Source organism: Pelodiscus sinensis, chromosome 21, assembly GCF_052426305.1.
Source record: "Pelodiscus sinensis isolate ZL-2025 chromosome 21, ASM5242630v1, whole genome shotgun sequence".
In the NCBI taxonomy this organism is placed as follows: Eukaryota; Metazoa; Chordata; order Testudines; family Trionychidae; genus Pelodiscus; species Pelodiscus sinensis.
The window spans coordinates 3,425,668-3,450,767 of NC_143072.1; the positions used below are offsets into that span (position 1 = coordinate 3,425,668).

At 47.0% G+C, this 25,100-nt stretch overlaps 1 protein-coding gene across 1 annotated transcript in view; it reads right to left on the reverse strand.

Moving 5' to 3' along the window:
- Nucleotides 1-25,100, reverse strand: part of MYBBP1A (MYB binding protein 1a) — an 80,031-nt gene that overhangs the window by 15,108 nt on the left and 39,823 nt on the right. The window contains exons 22-23 of the mRNA XM_075904314.2: nucleotides 24,671-24,802; nucleotides 20,911-20,979 (exon numbers count right to left, since the gene is read on the reverse strand). Of these exons, the coding sequence (XP_075760429.2) occupies nucleotides 20,911-20,979; nucleotides 24,671-24,802 (201 nt within the window). The remainder of the gene's footprint in view (nucleotides 1-20,910; nucleotides 20,980-24,670; nucleotides 24,803-25,100) is intronic.

A 25,100-nucleotide genomic window follows, 5' to 3' on the forward strand; every position in this document is an offset into this window, starting at 1 on the left:
TTGGTCCTTCAAGTGAGTTATGGTCTTTCATTTACTCCGTGGGTCACCTACTCTCTTTATAACCGCACAAAAGGCAGCCCCCCCCTCTCCCGGCGCACACACTCAGACAATGCCATAATTGGTCTCACAAGCCAGAGCTGACTCTTAATCACAAGATGTATGTGAGCATCCTGTCTGGAAGAAGGTGGTGGGAATCTATAGCTCTGGTTAAATCAGCATAAATCTAGTGACCTCTTCTGCAATTTTCTTTTAAATAACCCAGCAAACAGAGCTACTGTTCATAAGCAAAACACCTGGATCCATGGCATGTGCATCTCCTCCTCCTTTCACAGTCGCTATTTTCCCGGAGGGGACTCACTCCTGCAGGTGTACAACTTTACAAATCCCACCTTGGCTGCAGGGAGGAAAGGTTGGGTTCTATTCCTGCTGCTTTTTAAACACAGGGAAGCAGCACATTGCAGTGGAACTTGGCCCAGGGAGGTCGAGCTGTAACAGCTGCAAGTTTCATAGCACGGCAGCGTCACAGCCGCCTCACACACGTTGATCTTTTAGGTTGCTCATGCAAGTGCTTGTTTTCTTCTCCTCAGAGCATCTTAGCCCAAAGGCTTCAGTTTGGCACCGGGACTAGTTCTCCACCGGCACAAGGGGCATGGTGAGTTGAGGTTTGGGGGTGACCTATTGCAACGAGGATTGTCGTCACAGGTACCTTTAATCTCCACATCCTTCCCTATTCTCCATCCAAACTCCTGCTCTGGGCAGACTGGGTACTGAATGAACGTACGAACCACGGCTATCCAGAAATTATTCCTTGTAACATTAATGCGTCACACTCTTTGGGAAAAGGCAAGAAATTTGATAATCCTGATTTAAATCATGGATTTTAAAAGTAGCCCTTTTTCCATGAAAGAATTTCACTATCCAATTACAGAAAGAGTCTGCAGAACTGGAATTCAGCTACAGATTTGGCACCGTTTGGGCATTAACAAAACAGTAACTGGTCGGCACATTACAAAGCCAATATCTCCTGCCTTTAACATCTGCATTTCCATATCAAAAGCTATGCAAGGGATGCATTCAGTCCACTGAATTAGCCTCATTAACGTGGGTCCTTGACAGGTACTTCTGCTGTTTATACAATATAAAGTCTTAGTTTCTGTTATTTCCACTACAATTCATCTGATGAAATGGATTTTTATCAATGAACGCTCATGATTCTATTCATTTTGATTAGTCTCTAAGGTGCCACAGGACTACTCGTTGGTTTCAAAGTTACAGACTAACAAGGCTACCCTGCTGAGATTTTTTAATCCTGAAGAGAGTAAGTGAAAGAAAGGAAACAGATCAGCTGCAGCAGGTCCCAAATTATAGCATGAGACAGGCCAACAAACAATTAACCAGCAGCAAACTTCAGCACCCTCTTGTTTAGAAAGAAGTACAAATACGAGTCCTTGTTCATATTTGTTTGTACGAAAAAACCTGAGCTTTGATTCTATAGCGCTACTAGCAGACTTATCCAGCATTGCCCAGGTCCTTTGGGGCAGAGGGTTAGTAGTGAGGAGGGGTGCAAGACTCAGGGGAGGGCCTTGGGGGATGTGTTTATGGGGGGGGGGTGTATGCAGGAGTCTGGGGGGGGCGATGTGGATGTGAGAGAGTTGGTGGTGAGAAGGGGCTTAGGGAGGGAGTCCCATCCAATAGAGACCTTTTCTTCCCCCCCTCCCACCCAGCCTCTTTGCCACCAGGGGCCTTTTCTCCCGCACCTACCCCCAGCACTGCAGCCAAGCGGGGGCGGGGGAAGGGGGGAGGAGGAGGTTTGGCCACTTACCCGATATGATGGCTGGCAAAATGGTGCCAGCCCATCCCTGCTGGCCACTCCCCTGGCGGTACGGTTATCCCCAGTGGACACTGCAAGATAGCTCTCCCCTGTGGGCTCACTGTCCCCAGGCACCACTCATATCGTGTCCCTCCGAACAGCAGCTCCTTTCCCTTTGCATATTATGGAAAACAGCCCTTTTCCTGGGGCTGCCGGTTGTCCTGGCACCACCAAACCCTGACCGTGCTTTAAGTTAGAAGGGGAAGCTGCCTATCAAATTTTGTGGCCCTAGCTCTTACCATTTAGGAGTTCTTGACCAAACGGACTCGCATACAGACAGACGCGCCCTCAAATATATATACAGACCAAAGGGACAATGGGGGGCATTGGAAATTTGCTGGCGTGAGGACTTGAAATTTGGGGTGGGGACTGACAGCCCTTAGCAACAGGTGATAGGCCTAAACCAAGGTGAGAAATGCCCAGCTACAGGCCTGAAGGATGTCGAAAGCTGCCTGCAGACAAGCAGCTCTTGGCAGCCCACTAAAGTTCAGAGAATTTTAACAACTAGGAAGCAATAATCTGCTGTTTGTGTAGGCTGCTCCTTTTTATTTATACAGTAGCATGTGAAGGGGGTGAGGAAACTCTGCTGGGAAGAAAAATAAAGCTGACTGACGTGTAGTTATAATTCAAATAATCACCCAGAAGCCATTTCCTTTCAGGGGCACTGAAAAACAACGTGCTCTTTTCTCTTTATAGTTAATATTTCCTTAATGGACAGAGCTTGGCTGCCAGGAGATACACGGAGGGCAGGAATACAACGCACAAGGGACTCAAGCAGTTCAGATGTGTCAGAATTTAGTGAGGGAAACTAGGTAGAAAACACCAGCCTAATGCAAACATGACTAGTGAGTCAGGTTGCCAATCACAAGCAGGACTGATTTTCTGAGAACGGGCCCTCAGCACTTCCTGAGAACCCAGTTCTTTTAAGGGTGCCTTAAGCAGAAAGACCAAAAATCGAGGCACCTAAAATTACTATTCGCTTTTGAAAATGTAGGGCACTATTTCGTTCTATGTCCAGAGGAAGGTGCTGGTCATCCAAGAGGTGGTCTAGGGAGAGAGACCATCCAAGTCCTTTAGGGATGTAAGATTTCCATGAGCCTAGGATATTGGTTTTTATTTAAGTAGATGCTTAGAAACATGTCCTGCTCTGGGGGCATGTGTCCACATAAAAATACTGTTACCGTTAGCAATGCCCTTCCTGCTGTCCTTGTCCTGAACAGCTGGCAGCCTACTAGAACCGGGGAAAAGAAGTGCAGAAAAAGCTTCCAGTGACATTTGTCTGCTTTCCTTTCTGCGAAATCAAAGAAGATTTTTTTTTTACAGACATTTTCACACAATGAGAAGGGTTTAAAAACTCCAGAGTTTTGGAAGGGATCTAAACCCTCCCATTCAGGGCATCCATCCTCTAGCTGAACAGGATAAGAAAGCAGTTTTCCTTGTGTCCACTGTGTTCCATAACTGCCGCATCCATGATCTTTTGCACCCTCCTTTGAAGTAGCTGGTTCTGGCCAGTGTCAAAGACAGGGACCACTGGCATGGTCTGGGATTGCCTTCATTTTAAACTGGGTATTTGCAGGGGGCAAGGAACGCTCCCTTTGCGAGTATGGTTCTAACCGTACGCAATGCTCAAGTTGTATCCCTGCCTACCCCACCAAATGTGCCTAACTCTCTGCATGTGTGTGGCACTGTACAAACAAGCAGTACAACTTTCTTCCCAGTGGAGCTACGGAGTTTGCCATTTATCTAATCAATTAGGCCCTTTATTTAGCTGTGAGTTTGGCTCAGGAGGGAAATCAACATACCGTTCTTCCTGTTTTATAACTGGCAAAACTTAGGCTCAAGAAAATTTCGCTCAGAACCTTTTCTCAGAATACCCAGCACTTCCCAGATCCCAAAACCTGAGCTTAATTCCCTGGACAATAATACTTCCAGGACACACACTTCACTTCCCACCATATCACGTCTAATATCCCTGATACGAAAATTTGTAAGCAAAGCTAAATTCCAAGCTAGATCCTGTGACCAGGTGAAAAATTTTACATCACTTTCTGGGTCGTCTAAGCCAGTTCCCCAGCCAAACCCTCTATTAGAAGCCAGTTCAAGAAATTCAAAATTAGCTAAAAGGGAGGAGGAAAGAAGAAACTACACACTAAACCTCCCCCCTTCACAGAAAAATAATCTAAGGTGGATATACACACACATTCATCCACCTAGGCACAGGAGTAAATGGAGTAGAAACGTTCATTATTAGTTCATGTGGGAGGAAGAAAATTAACAGTAATGACCCACAATATCACTTGTGTAGTTTTTCTGCCACCTTTTCTGCCAGCTCTTATACTAACGCACCTGTCAATTCAGAATAAATCCCAAGTCTCCCTTTAAAATACTAACTGCATGCTCACTGCAGTAACTGAGGTGCACTGGGGGTTCCCAAATCTGCCTGTTTCCTGCGAGCAGTAAGACTAAGATGCTGGGATACACAACACACCTCTATCTTTGCCAGCAATGCATAAGCAATCTGATCCTTTTAAATGGCAAGTGATGGTCTAACCATGAGCAACACAACCATCGTGTTCATGTTGACCGGTCCCACCTGGTGTGGTCACTACACTGGAAACAAGGCAAAGGGTCCCCAGATCACCATCCGAGACAGTGTGGGGAAGAGGAGTTTCAAGCATTGTACAGCTAGCAGACAAGGTCAGGGTCATAGCCCTTGACAAGGGCATCCAAGTCCCTGTACAATGTTCAAAAGATGAAGGCACTATTCAAATCTCAGCTCTTAGTTTACACCTGGGTATCCGTTCGGCCACGCGAGATGACTCGGGCACCAGTTTCTGACACAAGGAGAGACAGCATTTTCCAGTTCTGAATGTTTTAAAAGGATGGCACCAAGGAGGCATTTCCCAGATGAAAGGGAAGGTGTGAAAAAATACTGTCCCTGAGCAATGTACTTGGGGTAGAGACCACAAGGTGCACAGAAGAACTGTGTCACTGTAGTGAGTATCAACCCTGAAGCACTAGTGTGGCGTCACTGTGGTTGTTCAAGTGTAGACACAGCCACCGTCTAATATAGACCACTGAGAGGTCTGAGTTATGCATTCCTGCAGGAACAGCCAATGAGGAATGCTGCAGAAGTAGGTAAAAAATAATAATCCCATAAAAGGCACCAAGGCCATCGTGCAGCCATGTACACAGGTCTGAAGTCATTCCTGATCTCAGAGGCGGTAAGTTTATCCTGACCTGACTGCCAACCCTACAGTGTTTTGCAAAAGCCACTCTCAGTAAAGCATACCAAAGGGCTGGTCATGTGGTTAAGCAGCAGCCCTGGTTAATCCAATGGAAAGTTTACAAGCCCAAGAACAAAATTCTCCTTGCCAAAAATTTAGTTTAACAGGGAACGGGGAGGGGGGAGATTGACATTTTACTCCCCCATTTAAAAAGGTTACTGAGCCAGATGGATGGACGAATAGAACTTTGCAGACTGACTTTTTCACCACACATGAAGTGTTTAGGTGGCATTTTATCATATTTACCCCCTTTGACAAGTAAGGAAATCTCCCAATGTACTCCAACCACAATTCCGAGATCTTGACGCTTTTATGATTTAAAGCACTACCAGGATTTCGGAATGAGCAATTTTGTACCGCAGCCCTGAATTATCAGAAGCAGACAGCACCTGCCACATCTAAAAAAAAAATAATGCAGATTCCTGCAGAAGTAGCTGGATGCCTTCCACTCTAAGATCCTTTAAACAACCGCTGACAGCTTCCTTATTAGCACGTGAAAAATATTCCCATCGCAGACGAGACACATTTTGCTCCTACGATATGCGGACTATCTGTGAGGTGTCTCCTTGCGTGATCAAACTATCAATGGATGTTTCTTAAGTCAACTGGGTTATTTCTAAAACACTGATCCAAAAAGTCCCTCCCTCCCTCCCAAGCTTGTCTTTTCTAAACGGTGGTGAAACACGGCTGCTCATAAGAACACAGAAAAGTCTTGTCACATCCAGACTCCGTGATTCCTCAGCTGCTTAGAACACCCAAGCCAACAATGCAGGAATCATCTGTCCGTTTAATACCTAGTCACCAACTCAGCAAGGCTGGGAAACAACAAACCCAGTTAGCAGGCAACCGTAGATCGAGAACTAAACCCACTTGGCAGAGGCAGCCAGGCAAGAGAGATGGGACCCTGATCAGTGAGGTTTAGAGGCAATGATCTGGTGGGAGACTGCTGGCATCCCCAGCAGCAGGCCAGGGAAAAGGCACTGGTGCTTCCACCTGCCTTTGGAGCATCCTTCTTCATATTTTGTGGATTTAATTCACGCCCCATTAGCTGCTGAAAGAGATAAGGAGCTTTCTGTTTCTTCTACCCGCTCCAGGGCCTGTTGGAAGGAGGAAGAGATCGCCACCATTGTACCCCCTCCCCGGCCTTGTTCCAAGGAGTCTTGACAATTTCACTGTTGCCCCCAGGGCTCCAAGCAGCCCCTAAGATTCTGCCCAGAGGGCCGCTATTTTCACTCTGCTGCCCCTTCGGGCTTGTCTGCACTCACGCTGTTCTGACACTGAACTATACTGGGTTCGTCACAGAAGTGCAACTCCCCCGTGCATGCATGCAATTAAAATGGTACAAACGTGTTTACACTGATACAGCTTATTCTGGTTCAGGACGCGGAATACCAAAATAAGGCACCTTTAACTGCTATACTGGGTCCACACTACAGTTATCTCAATATAAGCCCCCCTGGGAAAAGAAATACCCTGAATTTTTGTACGATACACCAGCCCTGAGCAGCTACAGAGGCACCGCAGCAGTCTGCCTGCAGACCCGGGTACACCACACACACACTGGCTCAGACTAGAGTTGTAAGTGACTAGTCGACTTCTGATAAGCAAAAGCTTACCGGATAAACGACTAGTCCCTTGACTAGTCAATTCCCCCTCTTGCTGCCTCTATCAGAGGCAGCAAGGGTGGGGAGTAGGAGATGGTGCTGGGGGGAGCTGGCTTAAAAGCTGGTTCCCCCCAGCACCGTCCCCGCAGGGGACAGGAGAGACAAGGGGAGCGGGGACGAGCTGGAAATCAGCTGATTCCCAGTTTGCACCCCAGTCCCAGACGCTGCATCTCTGCTTTTTAAATGTATTAAGAACCCGCTGGCTCTTAATACATTTACAAATCAGAAGCGAAGTGGGGGAACCTGGCTGGACCGCTGCACGTCAGCCTTTTAAGTGTATTAAGAGGTTGCCACCTCTTAATACATTTAAAAGGCAGAGCCATAGCGGGATTAGCTCACAGGACCGGGAGCCAACCGTGCTGCAGCTCCTCCACTTATCGACTAGTCGACGGAAAATCCATCGACTTGTCGATAAGTTGATTAAACTAAATGTAACATCCCTAACTCAGACAAACCTACGCAAACAAGGGTCTTTTTTTCCCCCCATGGACTTCCAGCACCGCCTGAGGAATGAAAGGGGGGGGGGGGGGCTGCTCCAGCCCCATGGGACTCACCGTGGGCGGAGAGGAGGGGGAGCTGCAGCTTGGTCCGAGCTGCTCCAGGCCAGCCAAGTTGGAGCAGCCCCTCCCCCGGCCTACCTCTGTTGAATTGGTTAAGTAATTAAACGAGATTTTACATCCCTAACAGGAAGCAGGTGCCTTCTCTCCCCTCCCCCTGGCACTTTTCAAAGTGCACTGTCTCTCTCATAACACCACAAAGAACATACAAAGCATCCCATTGGGCAAAAATTCCTGCAAAATGCAAATATTTCAAGGGATTTCTCCTTTTTTGCTTCTCTTCCACCATAGGCCACTGGGCAGATGAAATTGGATAAAACTACTTATGAAAAGAAAATCTACATTGATACCTTGCCCTTCCGCCTATCAAGGAATTTCTGATGTAGTTAATCAGGCCAGATGAAACAATCCCTATAATGAATTCTCGTTTTGTTGAATACCTGAGAGGTAAATACTGACCAAAGCAGAAGAGTCTTAATATTTACCTCAACAGAAGTCAGTATCTTACTATCACAAAAATTTAGAAAGGGGGTGGGGCAATAAAGAGAGAAAATATTGATGCCAGAGAGGTGAAGTGACTTGCACAAGATCATATGGTGAACTAGTGGCAGAGCTGGGACCAGAGCTCATATGGGCCCGCATACAATCTCTCACTCTAGTTACAGTCCTCACTGTAGGATGGGATTGTTGTGCTGTATATCCTGCCACTGAGCCACACCGTGAAGAGGTGTAGTTGGGTGCTTTCACCTTTGCCGACAGCTGAAGCGTTCAAAATCAGGAGTCAGCCTCCAAAAATGAGGGGGGGGGTTGTTTTTAAATCTTGTGATTTTTATTATTCGCCTCCTGGTTTTAGATCCTTTAGCATTCAGGTTTGCAAAATTTACCCCTCAGCTGTAAGTCCGTGAACCTTTTGATTTTAAAGGCAAGCGGCAATCCCCACGGAATACTGCAGAGGCGGAGGCTTTAAGGAAAAAAGGTCAAATACCACAGGCCTCATAATGAAGAGCTAGCAGCTGCCACCTTCCTTACCCAGCCTTTTTTTCCTCCGTGAAAACCAAAGGTTCTGCTCCTGTCAACACTGAGGCACATGAGTAATTTTACACACCCTAATAATCCCATCAAACTCCATGGAGCAGCTCCTGTGCTTAGTCACCTGCCTACACAAGAAAACTCGTCCTGCAATAAATTCTCCTGCAAACAATTCCTGAACTGGATGGCTCCCCCGGTCCAAAGTGCTGCCTTTCCATCATTCCGTATTTATTTCACGGCTATTCATAATGAGGGCTAGTGTATAAAGCAGCCTAGTTAAACAGATCTTGCCAGAGCCAAATTATGAGAGATTTAAGAGCAATGTACATGCCAAGAAAATAATCCTCATTATCATTTTGTCCATACTTTCCTCTCCCTTTTGCTGGTAATCCCCAATTCTCTCAACAAGAATCGTGACTTTGCCGTTGACGGACAGAACTGTTCATCTCTCAAAAAAACTCTCACCAGCCAGATAATGAAAAATTAAAATTCAGATGCACTCAAGTATCAGCTTTTGAAGTTTAACATTCAAACGACAAAAAACAAAAGCTGCTGTGTGGGAAGCAAAAATGCTAGAGCTCATATTAGGCCAAATAACGCAGTTTCATCAGTTAAAACAATCCCACGCTCCTTAGTCCTGGAAGGAATGCTACAAGGGAGGCAATGCTGAACAATGGAGAGAGCACTAGATTAAGACACTGGAGACTAGGGCTCTCTGCCACTGGTCTGCCTGGATCTGTGGGTAAAAGTGGCATAGATCAGCTGGATATTATTGTTGTTACTGACATCAAGAAGATGGCTTGTGTAAGTTAGTCCTGTAACTACCCGCCCAAATTGCAAGACTGAGTCCTAACTGCATCTTCACTGGCAAAATGCGAGCGTTGCAATTTTCCAGATGCACCCACCAGAGCCTTGATTCCGAAGCCAGGCAGGAATTGCTGCCCCCTATAGGATGTAAGAATACCTGGGGGTCCTCTTGCACTGGTCACCATCAGCAATTTACTCCCGGCCCTGTTTAGGAGAGTCACAACTATACAATACTCTCTCGTCACAGGTTGCAAAAATCTAAACTTTCTCCATCTACCGTAAGCCAAGGAAAAAGTCATCACTGCACATCTGCTATTCCTGCCATCTTCAGCTTTACAGTATGCCATCTTCAGCTTTACAGTATGAGAAGGGAAAGTACCAAGCAAAATAGCAGCCACATACAAATCAGAGTAAAGCAATGATTTTCCTCTTAAGGTCCGATGCTGGTCCCATTCCAGGCAAAAGCAAAACTACCAGTGATTTGAAGAGAGCAGGAATTGACCCTACAAACCATAAAATGTTCTGTACCATCTGTGCTACTTAAATCCAGACGATCCAGCCATTCAGTCGCCCACTTTGTCACTATGAGGAAAGAGTCACCCTGACCCTATGTTCTCCACTCTTAATTATTAGCCCACTGCAATAGTCTTGTAACTGAACAAATTTATTCCCCTTGCTCCTACAAGCCCCCAAGTCCATCTGGTCTTCAAAGTCTCTGCTGAGGCAGGTTGGTGCTGGCTGTGTTGGTGCTGACATTTCTCCACCAGACTATGGATTCACAACCAACATTTGCAACAGCCATCAACACAGCAACCAGAAAAAAAATTACCATGAAGGAAAAGAAAGGTATGCAATGATCTTTTAAAGGCAGGACACATCAGCATATATGATGGTCCCACAAGAATCTGGAGTGTGCGCTAAGCTACTCAGAATTCCACCTGTGCAGAGATGTAGCACAACCCCATTTATACACCCCAGCTTGTAACCCATGCAAGTACATACCACAATAGAAATTAATGCGCTGGGACCCTTGCATATTTAAATGTTTCAAGCTCCCCCCCGCAGTGGGGTTCTATGGTACATTTTTATTTTATATCAGCATAGTCGAACACATGGACAAAAAAAAAAAAGGCTTAGAAAGCAACGTGGGCCAAAGGGCTGCATATAAAAACGGCACAAGGCACGTTTCCAAATGACATCAGAGGTTATTTATAGACTCAGCAACCGCATCTTCTAAGGGAAAAACGGTTCTGAGTTTCCCAAGGCAAACGACTGGGTGTCAAATTCATGACTGCATTTCCGACGTGGAAGGCAGAGACGTATAATCTACAGGGCAGTGCAGTGCCAAGGGCTAGGTCCTGCCAGAGACACAGCACTCTGGCCCCAGTCACCAAACCCCTTCAGCAGCACCTGAGTATTCCTGCGGAGGCCCAGGAGGCAACTTGCATGGCTGCAATCAAGCCCATGCTTACGTGCTTCGCAGGCTCAGGGTGGGATTAACTCTTACATCCTGCTTTTCTTTCCATTCCCCCCAACTCATCTCTTTAAGCAAAAGAAGGGAGGGGGGAAAAAAAATCAGGCAGAACGCTGAAATCAGGCTTCCTGGTAGACACCCCGCCCGGACGTTTAAAGATACCTCTGCTCTTCAAAAGCTGTTTAAACAGAGGTCTGCAGGCTGCTTCTACTGCATGGCCCAAAGACCCTAGTTAACTGAGGTTTCCACCTGCCCACCTGCCTCTGCAGGGCCCAGTGTCAAGCCGCCCCCTAGTGGAAGCTCTGAGAAAGGACTCTTCTCCCCAGGAAAAATGCAGCAAATTCTGCGACTAGAACAATGCAGAGAATGGAGGCTGGTTTAAATGACTGAGATCTGGGACTCAATCGCCCCTTTCCACTCTGGGGCTTTTCAAGTAACATTGCAAAAAGAAAGGAGGTGGAGTTTCAAATTTGCTTCATTACCAAAAGCAGCTTATGCAAACGATTCCAAAGCAAATTCCCTCTACCACCCGCTGGAAAACATCTATGAAAATGCATTCAGAGTAAGGTGCATTAGTGTAATGAATCATTTGTTGATCACAAGCCTGGGCAGAAATACATGCTTAGCCAAGGGGTGCCAGCTTTTGATGCAGTGCGGCTCTTTAGCTATACTTACATGTTAAAATTTAATTAATTACTTTTCAACTTACACGAAACATAAACTGTTCAAATGCATTATTGTCACCCAGCCAAGACCACTTTTGGCAGGGTTTAGAATCCTTTCTCACTCTCAGGGCGAAGGCAGCATTGGCACAGAATTCCTTTGATTCTGCAAAGTTTATCTACATACATTAGAGCTCTTTAAAGGAGGCTCAGGAGACACCAAGAATAATTAGTAACTCACCTAAAATATATTCTAGATTAAATACATTTTAAAGGGGTTTCCATCATGGGCGCCTTTATAAAATGCATTTTGAAACAGTGATGAATCTATATATATGACAAAAGGCAGCATTTTGAGCTCCACCTCCATGCTAGTGGAAGTTCAATGAGTCTAAGTGATTTTTGTTTCGTTTCAGCTATGCACTTACTTGAAGGCCTCACAGAATTCCAGCCCAATCACCCAAGGACAAGAATGGACCTCCTTTCAAATATCTGAAAGGGTGTCACAAGGAGGAGGGAGAAAAATTGTTCTCCTGGGCTCTGAGGATAGAACAAGAAGCAATGGGCTTAAACTGCAGCAAGGGAGGTTTAGGTTGGACATTAGGAAAAAATTCCTAACTGTCAGGGTGATTAAACACTGCAATAAATTGCCCAGGGAGGTTGTGGAATCTCCATCTCTGGAGATATTTAAGAGTAGGTTAGATAGACATCTGTCAAGGAGATGGTGCTGGGTCCTGCCGTGAGGGCAGGGGACTGGACTTGATGACCTCTCAAGGTCCCTCCCAGTTCTAGTGTTCTAGGATTCTATGAAACTTGTGTTTGCTGGACAAGTAAATATTCTGTTTCCCTGGCCTACCCCTGCATCCACAATCCGCACAGAGGAAAGACAGGTGAATCACCTTTGTACCTCACTTGGTACATGCGTGTGCCTACGTTGAAATGTGGAGGTGACCACAAAGGCTCCAGATTATTGTGTTTAAACACACAGTACAACACACACAATGAGGACTGGCCAGACAAATATGCATCACTCCATTAGCCTGGACTTGGATAAAGATCTCAACTTTGGGAACCCGGTGGCTTTCCACGCAGGCACTTGATAAGAGGACTTATTCCTTGCCAGGGTAGTTGAACTAATGCCACACAAGCCAATGACTCACCATCAAAACCCCCCTGAGTAGATTCAAGCTACGAGCAAGAGGTTCTTTTTCCCCATTTCCAATACAGAGCCCTCATCCAACTCCCCACAGCTTTTCCACCTTACCAGTCATTTTAAAACTTAAAATGACTGCATCAGCCTTTAGTACTGACGTTGCCTCACACCCTCAGGGTACGTCTAGACTACAGGCTTTTGTCGACAGAAGTTTTGTCGACAAAGCTCGTCTAGACTACATTCAGTTCTATCGACAAAGCAAGCTGCTTTGTCGACATGGCAGTGTAGACGCAAAGGACAGTTTAGATGCAATAACACCTTCTGTCGACAGAACTCTGTGGACAGAAGGCGTTATTCCTCGTAAAATGAGGTTTACAGCCGTCGACAAAACTGCTGAGTTCTGTCGAAGTTAAGTCGACAGAACTCGGCGGTAGTGTAGATGCAGGTATAGTTTTGTCGACAAAAGTCCACTTTTGAGGACAAAACCCTGTAGTCTAGACACACCCTCAAATTCAAGTACACACCTGGGTGTCTTGAGACAGACAAGGAGAAACTCCTGCGTTTCTCCTTGGAAGGTGGCAAGGAAACTTACACCCTTGCAAAAGGCTCAGTGCTCTGTCTGGATGCACCTAAACAGCTATAAACCCTCACCAAACACCGAGCGCCCATGCACGCTTTGCTCCTGTCTTTAGGAAACGCATCAACCATCTAATCCAGACCCAAGGGCCTGCCTGGATGATGGCAACAAAGGTGGGAAGTTAACACACGTAAGTCCACTAAAGCCACAGGTGAATGTTCTCATTCAGAAGCAAAATGGCCTTATGTTCACTGTGGCCTAACTCTCCTTGGAGGAACGAAAGGCCCCCATTGGGAGGATGCGAAATGTGTTGTAACTGATGTGCACGCTTCACAGATCTAGTCCGTTTGTATTTCCCTAAACTCTCCCCGATACACAAGCCCTTAGCTAGTGGATGCCAAGTGCTGCTTCATTCCCAGCTCTGCCACAGTCACTCATTAGGAAAAGGGGATAAACGGCACATGCTGTTTAGGGATGTTAACCAGGAAGCATGAGGGTTACTGGCATGCTTACCGGTTAACCGGCATGCTTGCCAGGTAACTCTGGCTATCATTAAACTGATTAACCTGCTCCTGTCTTCCACCCTCCCTTTGCCCTATTTGGATAGCAAGTGCTTTGTTGCAAGCAGTCTCTGATGCGCACACACACATTTCCTACAGCACAACAGAGCCTTGATCTCCATCACAGCCTCAAAATAGGCCCATCGTCTAAAACAGCGTTTCCGAATTTTATTTGGCCACAAAACCCCTAAGGTTGCCTTTAAAAAAAAAAAAACCACCACCAACACCCCTCTGTCTCTTTAAGATGGGGTGGGGGGGAAAGTGCTGGCTCCTTACTTTCACTTCGCGGAACCCCAGGGTTCCGCAGGGCACCAACTGGGAAACACTGGTCTAAAGAACCATCACACTTTTCTCTTTTTCAGTCCCTTGCACAAGGACACTCAAAGGGCACTAACGAACGTCACATTAATAGCTTCAGAGGGATGGACCTAAGGCCAGAGGCAGTTCCTCAGAGCGTCACGTTACTTCAGCTACGCACAACAATGTATTGGCATTGCTAAAAATAAAGCAGGAAGCCATTTCTCACCGGAGGGTCAGGAGAGCTCTGGTATGTAGCTGAGCTGTGCAACCAGCTCTAGGATGAAACACACACCTCAATCCCTGTTTATACGCCGCAGCCCAACAAGCAAAAACAATCCTTTCAGGAGTTCATCAAAAAACAATTCTTCACACAGCGGAACAACGCACAAGGAAGCAATCTGAAGGACACGGTCCCCGAGGAAACAACTGCAGCAGTAAGATCGAATGGTAGGAGGGAAATGGATCCAAGCACATAGATTTCAAAATAGAATTTAAAAGAAGTTCCATGCTCATGGAAACCGTCAGGCTGACCGCACTAGGCCCCAATGTCGCATCTAGAACACAGAGCAGCCGAACGGTACCATGCCTCCTGTGTGTTTTAATATGCCACACACATTCTGCTTCACTCATCACAAGCGTGGGAATTGCCAACGGACCTGCCAGAAGCAATTAATTAGCAGCAGGTAAGTTCAAAGATCTGACACAAGCCGTTTCGTTGGCAGCACATGACGACACATGGGGCCAAAAGAAATCTGATGAGGTTCAACAAGGGCAAGAGCAGAGTCGGAAGAATCCCCAGCGACTGGCTATGCAACAGTTCGACAGAAAAGGACCTGGGGATGACAGTGGATGAGAAGCTGGAGATGAGTCAACAGTGCGCCCCTGTAGCCAAGGAGGCTAATGGCATATTAGGGTGCATTAGGAGGAGCATTGCCAGCAGATCTAGAGAAATGATTATTTTCCTTGATTTGGCACTGGTGAGCCCAGAAAGGATGTAAACACATTGGAGAGGGTCCAGCGGAGGGCAGCAAAGATGATTAGGGGGCTGGAGCACATGACTTACAAGGAGAGGCTGACGGATTTGGGCTTGGTTAGCCTACAGAAGAGAAGAATGAGGGGAGATTTGATAGCAGCCTTTAACTACCTGAAGGGAAGTTGCAAAGAGGATGGAGAGAGGCTGTTCTCAGAGATGACAGATGGCAGAACAAGGAGCAATGGGCTCAAGTTGCAGGCGGGGAGATCTAGATTGGATGTTAGGACAAACTATTTCCCTAGGAGGGTGGGGAAGCACTGGGATGGGTTCCCTAGGGAGGTGGTGGAATCTCCATCCCTAGAGGTTTTGAAGTCCCAGCTTGACAAAGCCCTGGCTGGGATGACTGAGTTGGGGTTGGGTCCTGCTATGGGGCAGGGGGTTGGACTCGATGACCTCCTGAGGTCTCCTCCAGCCCTAAGAGTCTATGATTCCATTGTCTTGCTGTGTTAAAATGTGTGATCAAAAAACCTCCTGCTAGCTGCCACTTCTGTTTGTACCATCTTTGTGCGTGTGCAAGAGTTAATCTGACACAAACAGCTCAGTGTAAGGACAGTGGTCATGGCCATCGCTGCATGCAGATGGGTTCCAGACTCATAGAGGGCCTGAACATGCATCCATCAGTGGATGCAGGATCAAAATTAGCAGGCAGTGTTTTCCAGTTCTCAGTACCAAGATCTGCATACAACAAACCGAACCCAGTGGAAGATTTGGCCTGTAACATCCTGTATCCAGTGTCAGAAAACCTTACAGCGAGTGCAAGCAGGTCTAAGGGTTCAGTAATAATCCTTTGTAATCCAGAATGTGCGTGAATCTACTTTTACTAAAAAGTCCCTATTGCCAGCAACAGCAGTGCAGTAAATAAATGCCACAATAAACAAGCAATGAGCTATGTTCATTAGGGACGTCGACATGTAGTCAACTACACCAGTGTTTCTCAACCAGTGGTACGAGTATCCTTAGGGGTACTCGAGAGAAGTCTGGGGCGTACATCAACACAACTGACATTTGGAGAAAACTGAATTTTTGTTTTAAGTTTTACAGCATTTTGTTGTTTTTGTACTTTTGACACCCAAAAATTTCATCACCCGCCCAGCTATGATTAAGCTGTTTAAAACATTTTATTGCAATGATAGAAAAAAAATTGTGTGTCTGAAAACTGTAGGTACTGGGTGTACTTATTTCTTTTCTTTTTTTGAAAAAGGGGTATTTTATTAAAAAAAAAAGGTCGAGAAACACTAAACCACACAATTAACCAATAAACCTGGGTTTAGCAGTTAATCTTGTCAACTACACTCACTCCCCTCTCTTGCTGCCTCTGTATCAGAGGCAGTGGTAGAAAGTGTCGTAAAAGAAGGAATGAACAGGGGACTTTAAAGACTTTAAGCCTTTGTGCATTTTTATAATGTGAACCATACACAGCCTCCTTCCCCCAGCCCTTGAAGGGAAAACTGAGATCTGAAAGACAGTGCAGACGGAGCAGCTGTCAAGCACTGCCAAGCAGAAGGGGTTCGTTTCAACAGCTTGAAGATTTTTAGCCAGAAGAATCACATGGGCATGTTCTTTTGCTGCTAGCTCAGAGGAGATACAGCATCTGGAATGTGACCGCTGCCTCCCACGACAAACGTCAGAGCTTTGTGCTCCGTCAGAAGGTCTCCCCTCACTCTACCCACGGGAACGTAATGAGCTTCAAGCCTTATAGTAATTTCGTCCAGATCCCATTTCCCCACTTTGCTGTTGAGGATGTCATGTGGAACCATCCACGCCTTACTAAAATCAAGACAGGTCACATCTATTGCTTTCCCCACCCCTGTTAGTACAGTAGAGGGCAACTTGGCCACTCGTGGCCTCCTGGGGTTATTTTCTAGGAGTTTATTTTAAAGTGTGTTTGTCTGCTAGTCCATTTGTTCAAGAACTCCGAAATGGTAAGAGCTAGGGCCTCCAAAATTTAGTAGGCAGCTTCCTCTTCTCCTAACTTAAAGCAAGGTCAGGGTTTGGTGGTGCCAGGACAACCGGAAGCCCCGGGAAAAAGGCTAGAATGGTTTTGTAAATGCTATGTAAAGGAACAGAGATCGCAGCCATGCACGGGGTCAACAAACACACTGTTGTTATTTAAACACTGTGCTTGTGTCTAGAGGCTGGCCAGGTCAGACCCCTTTGTGCTAAGCTCTGTACAAACAGTGAAATCCTGCTCAGGCTGCGCCCGTCTCTCTCACCCGCTTCCCCACACACAGATTTACGACAAACTGAAGGTGCTCCCCATTATTAGTGGCTCTTAACTCCTCGTATGACAACTGCCCCGCAGCCAGACGGTGGCCCCGTTTTGCTAGGTACCATACACACCGAAGAGCGAGTCCCTGCCCCCGAGAATTTACAATCTAAAACAGACAAGTCAGATGAACAGTGAGTGACAAAACAGAGGAGTAGGAAGAGGAAGCCATTTGCCCAAGATCAGCCAGCAGGACTAGGCCAAAATAGAACCCACATCTCCTGACGCCCCAAGTCCTCGCCACAAAAGCATGCTGTCTCCCCACATGCTCAGCTGCACAAATCCACTAGCAGACCCCCTTAATCCAAAGTAACAGGCTCCAGGCTCCTTTCACCATTTCCTAACTGTAGACAAAAGCGTTAAGACGAAAATCCAAACCCAGATCTGACCCACCCTGATCCTTTGGAACGGGTACTTCCTGCAGGCTCTGCCTGGGGCATTCTGCCTAGCAGCAGTTCAGCAGAAGACAGCCTGTCAGTTAACCCATCGGGCTAAAGAGAGACCCCTCTCAGCATACCTAAATGCTTCTGAATGCCCCCCAGCCTGAATATATCTCTGCAGAAAATGCCACGTCTCCACAGCGAGACAGGGTCAGGTTCTGTGGATCCAGAGGTTTTGGAACTCACTGTTACAAAGAGTTGAGACCAAGAACTTTGCCAGAATCAAGGACATTCCTATGGCCATCAAGAATATCCAGACGACTTATAACGTGGACATTTATCGCAGCATCTGATATTGGAGACCAGATACTCCATTAGCTGGACCTTGGGTCTGTTCCAGGCCAGCAAATTCTATGCTCCTAGGCACAGTACAGACGGCAAAGACCAGGGTGAGCCAAAGGTGGCTTCACTCCACTTTTGCACCTACATGATTCTGGGCCCTGTGTATAAATGAGATCCTCTTCGGAGCTGTTCTAATTCACGAGTTTCCCAAGGGCTGCCAATGAGCTACACACCATAGCTCAGAATCACACCAAGTGCCCCCTCCTATGCCCACGCCACCTTACCCATCTGTGGCATGCCTCCTAAACTTTAGGTAAGGGGACAGGATATTCCCTACTTCTCACCCATCGGGAGGGTTTGACAGACACCCTTCCTCCTCCTCACCTCCAATCAAAGAACTGGAATTCTGACTGTAAGAAGCCAAATCTCCTGAAATGGGTGCAGCCTGGGTGATTCAGGTGGCTGACAGCAGTGAATCAGCTGCTACTCCAGACTCAAACACACACACACACACACACACACACACACACACACACACACACACACACACACACACACACACACACACACACACACACACACACACACACACACACACACACACACACACACACCAAAACAAAAATCCCATTTCACCAGCCTGTTCTTTATCAAGCCACGTTCACGTTCTCTCCCCCACCACACACCCAGAGTTCTCCTGCTAACCACTCTCTCATAACAAAGGGAATCCCTACAGCAGTGGTTCCCACTTTTCGGCATCACGCTCCCTTTTTGATTTTTGAGAAACCCTCATTCCCACCCACTCAAAAAAAAAAAAAAAAAGGCAACAGCAAAAACCTGTTGAGGAAAAAACAAAAGACAAAATCAGAGCTGAAAAACAGTTGTGACCCCTTTAATTTCCGGGACCAATGTAAAAAAAAAAAGGTTCTGGTACTCCAGGGGAAAAGTTTTGGGTTTTTTTTGGGTCAGTAAAAGAAGGTTGCGCTTTAAGAGCAGAGCAGGCATTTTGAAGTCTGCCCGGGATGCTCCATCCTCCCCCTGGCCTGAGCTGTGCATGTTCCAGTGGCCGCCTGAGCCAGGAAAAACAGAAAATACTGGACATCTCACAAGGTATTTTCTAATTTTTTTTACTGGACGGAGTGGGCTCTTTCTTGGGGGAGAGACTGACAGAGGGCGGGGGGCCCTGGGTCGCCTCGTGCCCTCCCCTGGAATTTCTTCACGCCCCCTGGGGGGCGCGCCCTCCAGTTTGGGAACCTATGCCCTATAGGAAAGGGTCCTTACTCCCCATGGAAGAAGCAGCAATAGTAATACAAACGAAGCTTTCGGCTAGGGATACAGCCTGGTCTCGCCAGGGCAAGAGTTACCAGATGGCTAAAAAAAATAAAAATAAAAATAAAAAAACCAGACATACTTGATCTCAGATTGGGGGGGTGGGGTACTGGCTGGGAGGGGAGCAGGGTTGGCCGCGGGGAGGGGAGGAAGAGAGGGAGTCGGGGGCGGCAGAGGGAGAGAATCAGCCAGCAGGGAGCGGGAATGACCCAGGCACATGCAGATCCTGGGGTGCTGCCCATCCCGCACACAGTCCTGGCGGGGCACACAGGTGAGTCCGGCCCCGGGGAGTCTATCCTGCCCTCCCACTCCCCTGCCCCCTGTGTAATTGCGTACTACCTGGCTGGTAGACACGCTCACACAGCGTGAGAGTGTCTACCAGCCAGGCAGTTCACAACTAGGTACTGATACTCCTACTAATAATAAAACGTACCTAATTAGAAAATACCGGACATTTTATATGTCCGATATTGTCTCAATTTGTTTCCTAGACAGAACCCTCAAATACCGGACTGTCTGGTTCAAAACCGGACACCGGGCAACCCTAGCCAGGGCAGAGCCAAGAATGTGCTTCAATTAATGAATGTGCTTATTATTAATGAGTCCTGTTCCCATCTCTATCCAACAAAGCCCACTTGGGCCCAATTTTAATTTACATCAAGGTCGCTTTGGCAGCACAAAGGGGTTTATCAGTGTGAACCAACTTCATTTACACCCAGAAGCCTTAGTATAGATGAGAATCTGGTCCTTTGTATTCTGATCATTAACAGCAATGGAATTAAAGAGTGACAGTCACGCCAGGCTGGCTTTCTAAGCACTTTACAGCTAGGGAAGGGACGGTTAGAAAACCAGGCCCGTGGCCTCGAGGAGTTTTCATGGGAGACACTCGGACGTCACAGCAATGGCTAAAGCTATAAAAATCCTGGTAGACAGGTTTCAACTACATGGGCGTGAAGAGGCCGTGGTGGGTAGTCATTCCTGCTCATGTTTCATCAATGAGGCGCAACACATATAGCAAAGCCTGGCTCTCACAATGCCACAGCAAAAAAACAAAACCAAACCCCACCTAACTTCCACAGTACAGGATCTGAACATAGAACTGCCTGGTCTGGGAAGCAAAGGAGAGCTGGAACTGCATGCTGAGGAGAGGGGATTGCCTGGAGCAATTGCCTTAAAGCAGGCACCGGAGGCTAACCGTGGAACTGGTTCTTGGCATTAGGAAACGGAGATTTCCTCGTACGTGGCGTTAATAAGAGGAGCTTCTGACTCTCAGAGCACCAAGCAGTGATTCAAAGGCAAGAAGGATGAGGGCGTATTCTACTATTCTTCCAGCTGGACCCTGTCAAGCACTCTGACTGAATTGGTCAGTAGAAGGCAGTGAAAGAGCTCGGTAGCTGAGAGGAAACCGAGTGGCCCGGAAAATACAAAACCTTCAGAACCTGCCTCATAGACCCACAGTGAGCCAGCAACAGCCCCAAAAGAACGCGCCTGGGGGAACCCACTTTGCAGAAGGAGGTGATTCCAAAGGCAGCTATACCCATATTAAGCATAAGCCAGCACGATTATGTGCCATCTTCACATGGCTGTAATGCCTCTTTGCTTCCTTGCTTTCCTTCTTACCTGCTGATGCTGCCGGGCTCCTGCTGTGATAGACTTGACCAGGGTGCCTATTAACGGCTTACACATGACCTGTAACAAAAAAGAACCCCGCCATTATTAGAACCCCTTGCCACAAAGAACCCCTTGCCACAAAGCCTAGGTTTTTTGTTTTGTTTTTTTAAGGCCGCTATTGTAGTCAGCTGCTGTGTGTGTTGATTCTCCACCTGGCTACTTAAAAGGTAACATGCTTTGCTCACAGCAACTTTAAGCAAAACCTTAGCTCTACAGAAGTCAGTGGCAAAACTCTGTCTTCAATAGGATCACAATTTCACCCTGTTTCCTGCCTGGTACTATGGGCTTAAAGCCTGGATTTTGCCAACAATTTATGCACCTTCACAGTCTCAGTGAAGCATGAGAACACCCAGAATTAGGGTCTGTCTACAAAGTGAGGTTTTCCTGATTAATTCCATGTCTGGCAGCTTTTATTCCAGAACCTTTAGTATGATTTAACTTAATCCACTTTGCGAGTGCTTTATCTAGCTTTAAATTCACACCCAAAGCTAATTTATTCCAGATTAGTTTTCTTGTGCAGACAGGCCCTTCGGATGGTGAATACTAAATAAACAAGCAAGAGTTTTGGAAGGGAAACAGATTGCACAGGAAAATCAGCCTGTAACTAATGCAGCTCAAGGAAAGTTTCCTTACAGTCAGGGAATCCCATCAGTGCCCACTGCTGAATTTCTCGCCAAAAAACAGGTATTGACTAGGGATGTTAAATATCAACTAATGAATAGTCGATTAACCTCGCGAATTCTTATCGGTTAGTCGATTATTCTATAGTCCCCAGGGAGTGGGGCCAGCAGCTAGTGCACTCCAGCCCCACTCCTGAGGAGCCTCCTGTCACCCCATGCTGCTGTGTCTCTATCAGAGGCAGCAGCACGGGGAATCAGGCAGGAGCAGGTATGTGAGGTGAGCCCCTCGCGGACTAGCTGCCTGCCTGATACAAAGGCAGCAGTGCAAGGTGGCAGCAGCCCTTGTCCAGGGAGAGTGGCGTCTGAGCTCCCGCACCCGGCGTGAGCCAGAACTGAGCCGAGCTGCCTGGCTCCTTATACACTTGAAATGCAGAGTAGCAGTGTTGGTAGATCCCGCACCCAGTGCAAGCCAGGACTGAGCCGGGCTACTGGCCAGCCTGCTAAAAAATTTACTGGCCGGGGGGGATGTATGTAGTTTATTCGCTTTTGCTTATCAGTTAATCGCCTATACTATTACATCCCTGGTACTGACCACTATCAGTGAGAGGATATCAGACTAGCGGACTCTGAGTCTGATTCAACGTGCCAGCTCCTATGTCCCTAAATGAATCTCCCAGCTTTGTGACCATAACTCTAATGCTTTGTTCTGGCCATTGGACACACGCAACATTCTTTGCTGTAGAATGGATGGTCCTGAACTCTTTCTGCTGTTATCAGCACTACAGAGACTCAGGAGGAAACTCAAGACCTGTGACTCAGTGAATAAACAGCCCTGGCAACAGGCAAAACTGAAACTAGACACTTCCACACCCTCAGAAAACAATCGCCTTTCAATGGGAAAATTCAGGGAGGTTTAGAAGGCCATCCTGAAAGTGATTCCTTGCCCTTAGCCTCCAGTGCCTCCAATGGCAATCAAGGGCACTTGGTATCTTGCAGGATCGGGTCCTAAGCCAGCTGCCCCAAGATCAAGGAAGAGCTAGGAGTAGACCTATGAGACTCTCTGGCCAATAGATGGTATTTGCCCTTCCCACATGACAGCAGTCAAGTTGGCTGGAGCAGGGCACAGCCTCACAAGGAAACCAGTCTTCCAGAAGCACCCCCTTCGCAGACCTGAATTAAGTAAAGAATCTGAAAATGAATCCACAGATTAGGCTGTTTGACATTTTGGAGCCTCTTTCCCCTAAACAGCCCCGAGACAGCTGTCCAATGGCTGCTCCTCCTGCTCCCAAACAACAGCGGCTGGAAGGGCTGAAGCATCACAGAATTTCACAGGTTTTAGTTTCTTTTTAAACCATCCCCTCCTTTCCTTGATGGCCCCAGCTCAGATGTTCCGTGATCAGCTTATTGCAAACACAACCGCTCTCCATGAAGCTAAAGAAACTGCCATAGCAGCCTGGGGGAGATGAATCAGGGGTCTGATTGGGTTTCCACTTGGGAACAGAAATGTGTTCAAATACAGCTCCAAGTCCAGTACACCAGGTCAGCCTCATCCCCAAAGAGGGTTTACAATGCTGAAGAGGCTGGAGAAATGACCCCCGCTAAAGCCTCCTTTCCCCAAAAGCCTCTGGGCTCATCTACACTGGCCCCTTTTCCGGAAGGGGCATGTAAATTTCATGAGTCGTAGTAGGGAAATGCGCGGGGGATTTAAATATCTCCCGCGGCATTTAAATAAAAATGTCCGCCGCTTTTTTCCGGCTTTTAAAAAAGCCGGAAAAGAGCATCTACACTGGCCCCGATCCTCCGGAAAAAGCGCCCTTTTCCGGAGGCTCTTATTCCTACTTTTATTTAAATGCCGCGGGGGATTTAAATATCCCCCGCGGCATTTAAATAAAAGTAGGAATAAGAGCCTCCGGAAAAGGGCGCTTTTTCCGGAGGATCGGGGCCAGTGTAGATGCTCTTTTCCGGCTTTTTTAAAAGCCGGAAAAAAGCGGCGGACATTTTTATTTAAATGCCGCGGGAGATATTTAAATCCCCCGCGCATTTCCCTACTACGACTCATGAAATTTACATGCCCCTTCCGGAAAAGGGGCCAGTGTAGACGTAGCCTCTGTGTATCTGAGTCTTCCAGTAGTCAACAGGTGGTGAGGGGTACAGAGAGCAAGGTTCTTGGACAGATTCCCAGAAAACCAGCTGGCTCACGAGGGTTAGAAGCAGCCTATATAAAGAGTACCAGTTCCAAGTAGGTGCAGAGGTTCAAAGGCTGCAGGAGTCAACATCCACTGACTATCCCAAAAGACTGGGGTGACTACTCAGCTCCACTGAGGCTGAAATATGGGCACAGGTGTCTGGTTTGCAGGAGCCTCGGCAGACACTCAGCAACATCTTGTTTGTGCAGCTAAAAAGCCACCACCTGAAGGCAGCTGGACTAGAACTGCCAGCCGAATGCATCTCTACTGTCTTGAGTGTGAGTCCTAAGCTAATAGACACGGGCAGATTTCATCTGGCTGGGGAGTTACAATGTATCCTAAAATGAATGGCCTTTCAGTTCATGCCGGCACCCCCATATGACACTGTATTAATGGCAGAGTGCAACAATAGTTCATTCCTTTGACTCTTAGGGCAACTAGACTACCCTCAGCTTTGGAAATATATGCAAATTAGATGCCAATTTGCATATCTTCTTCCGATCCCTTTTTGGAAAGAGCTTTTTTCGGAAAAAATAGCAGCCTAGATGGGGTTTTTTGCGCAACCCCCCCTTTTTCGAAAGAACCCTTATTTCTCAAAAAATGAGGTTTACAGGGTTCTTTTGAAAAAGGGGTTTTTGGCACGAAAAACCCCATCTAGATGGCTTTTTTTTTCTGAAAAAAGCTCTTCTGAAAAAGGGATTGGAAGACATGCAAATTTGCACCTAATTTGCATATCTTTTGGAAGCCGAGGGTAGTCTAGATGTGCCCTCAGACTTAGCAGGCTGAAATCCTTACAAGCCTCACAGCTGTTTTGCAAGCCTGCAATAAACAGGAAAAGAAAACATGTTGCTTTCTGAGGGTTTATAGTGGAACACAGCGAACCACATTCCGGGTTCTACTTACCGGGAAGCGGGCCAAAAGATCCAGGAACATAGCGGCCGTGAGGGCACTCTTTCGCTTGGTCAAGAATCCACTCAGTGCCTCTTGATACACCGTGGTCACTCGCTTCAGGTCCAGAAGGCCTGTGTCCGAAAGCTGGAAAAGTACAGCAGGGAGAGATGAGCTTGGGAAGCAATGGGATTGAGTCTGTTAATACCAGAGCACCTGGGAGCACGCGCTGGATTGCTAAAACTTAACGTTCTTGGGCAACTTACACACTTGCCCCAAAAACAACATGCCTACCTCAGCATATTCTGCATGCACCCGAACTCACACGTGCTTGGAGTGTGCGAGGAATGCTGGATCAAGATCTCTTGGCTCATTTGTAGCTCCCCATGCACTTTACAAAAGGGAACTCTCCTTAGACCCACTGTGTAGATAGGGAAAACTAAGG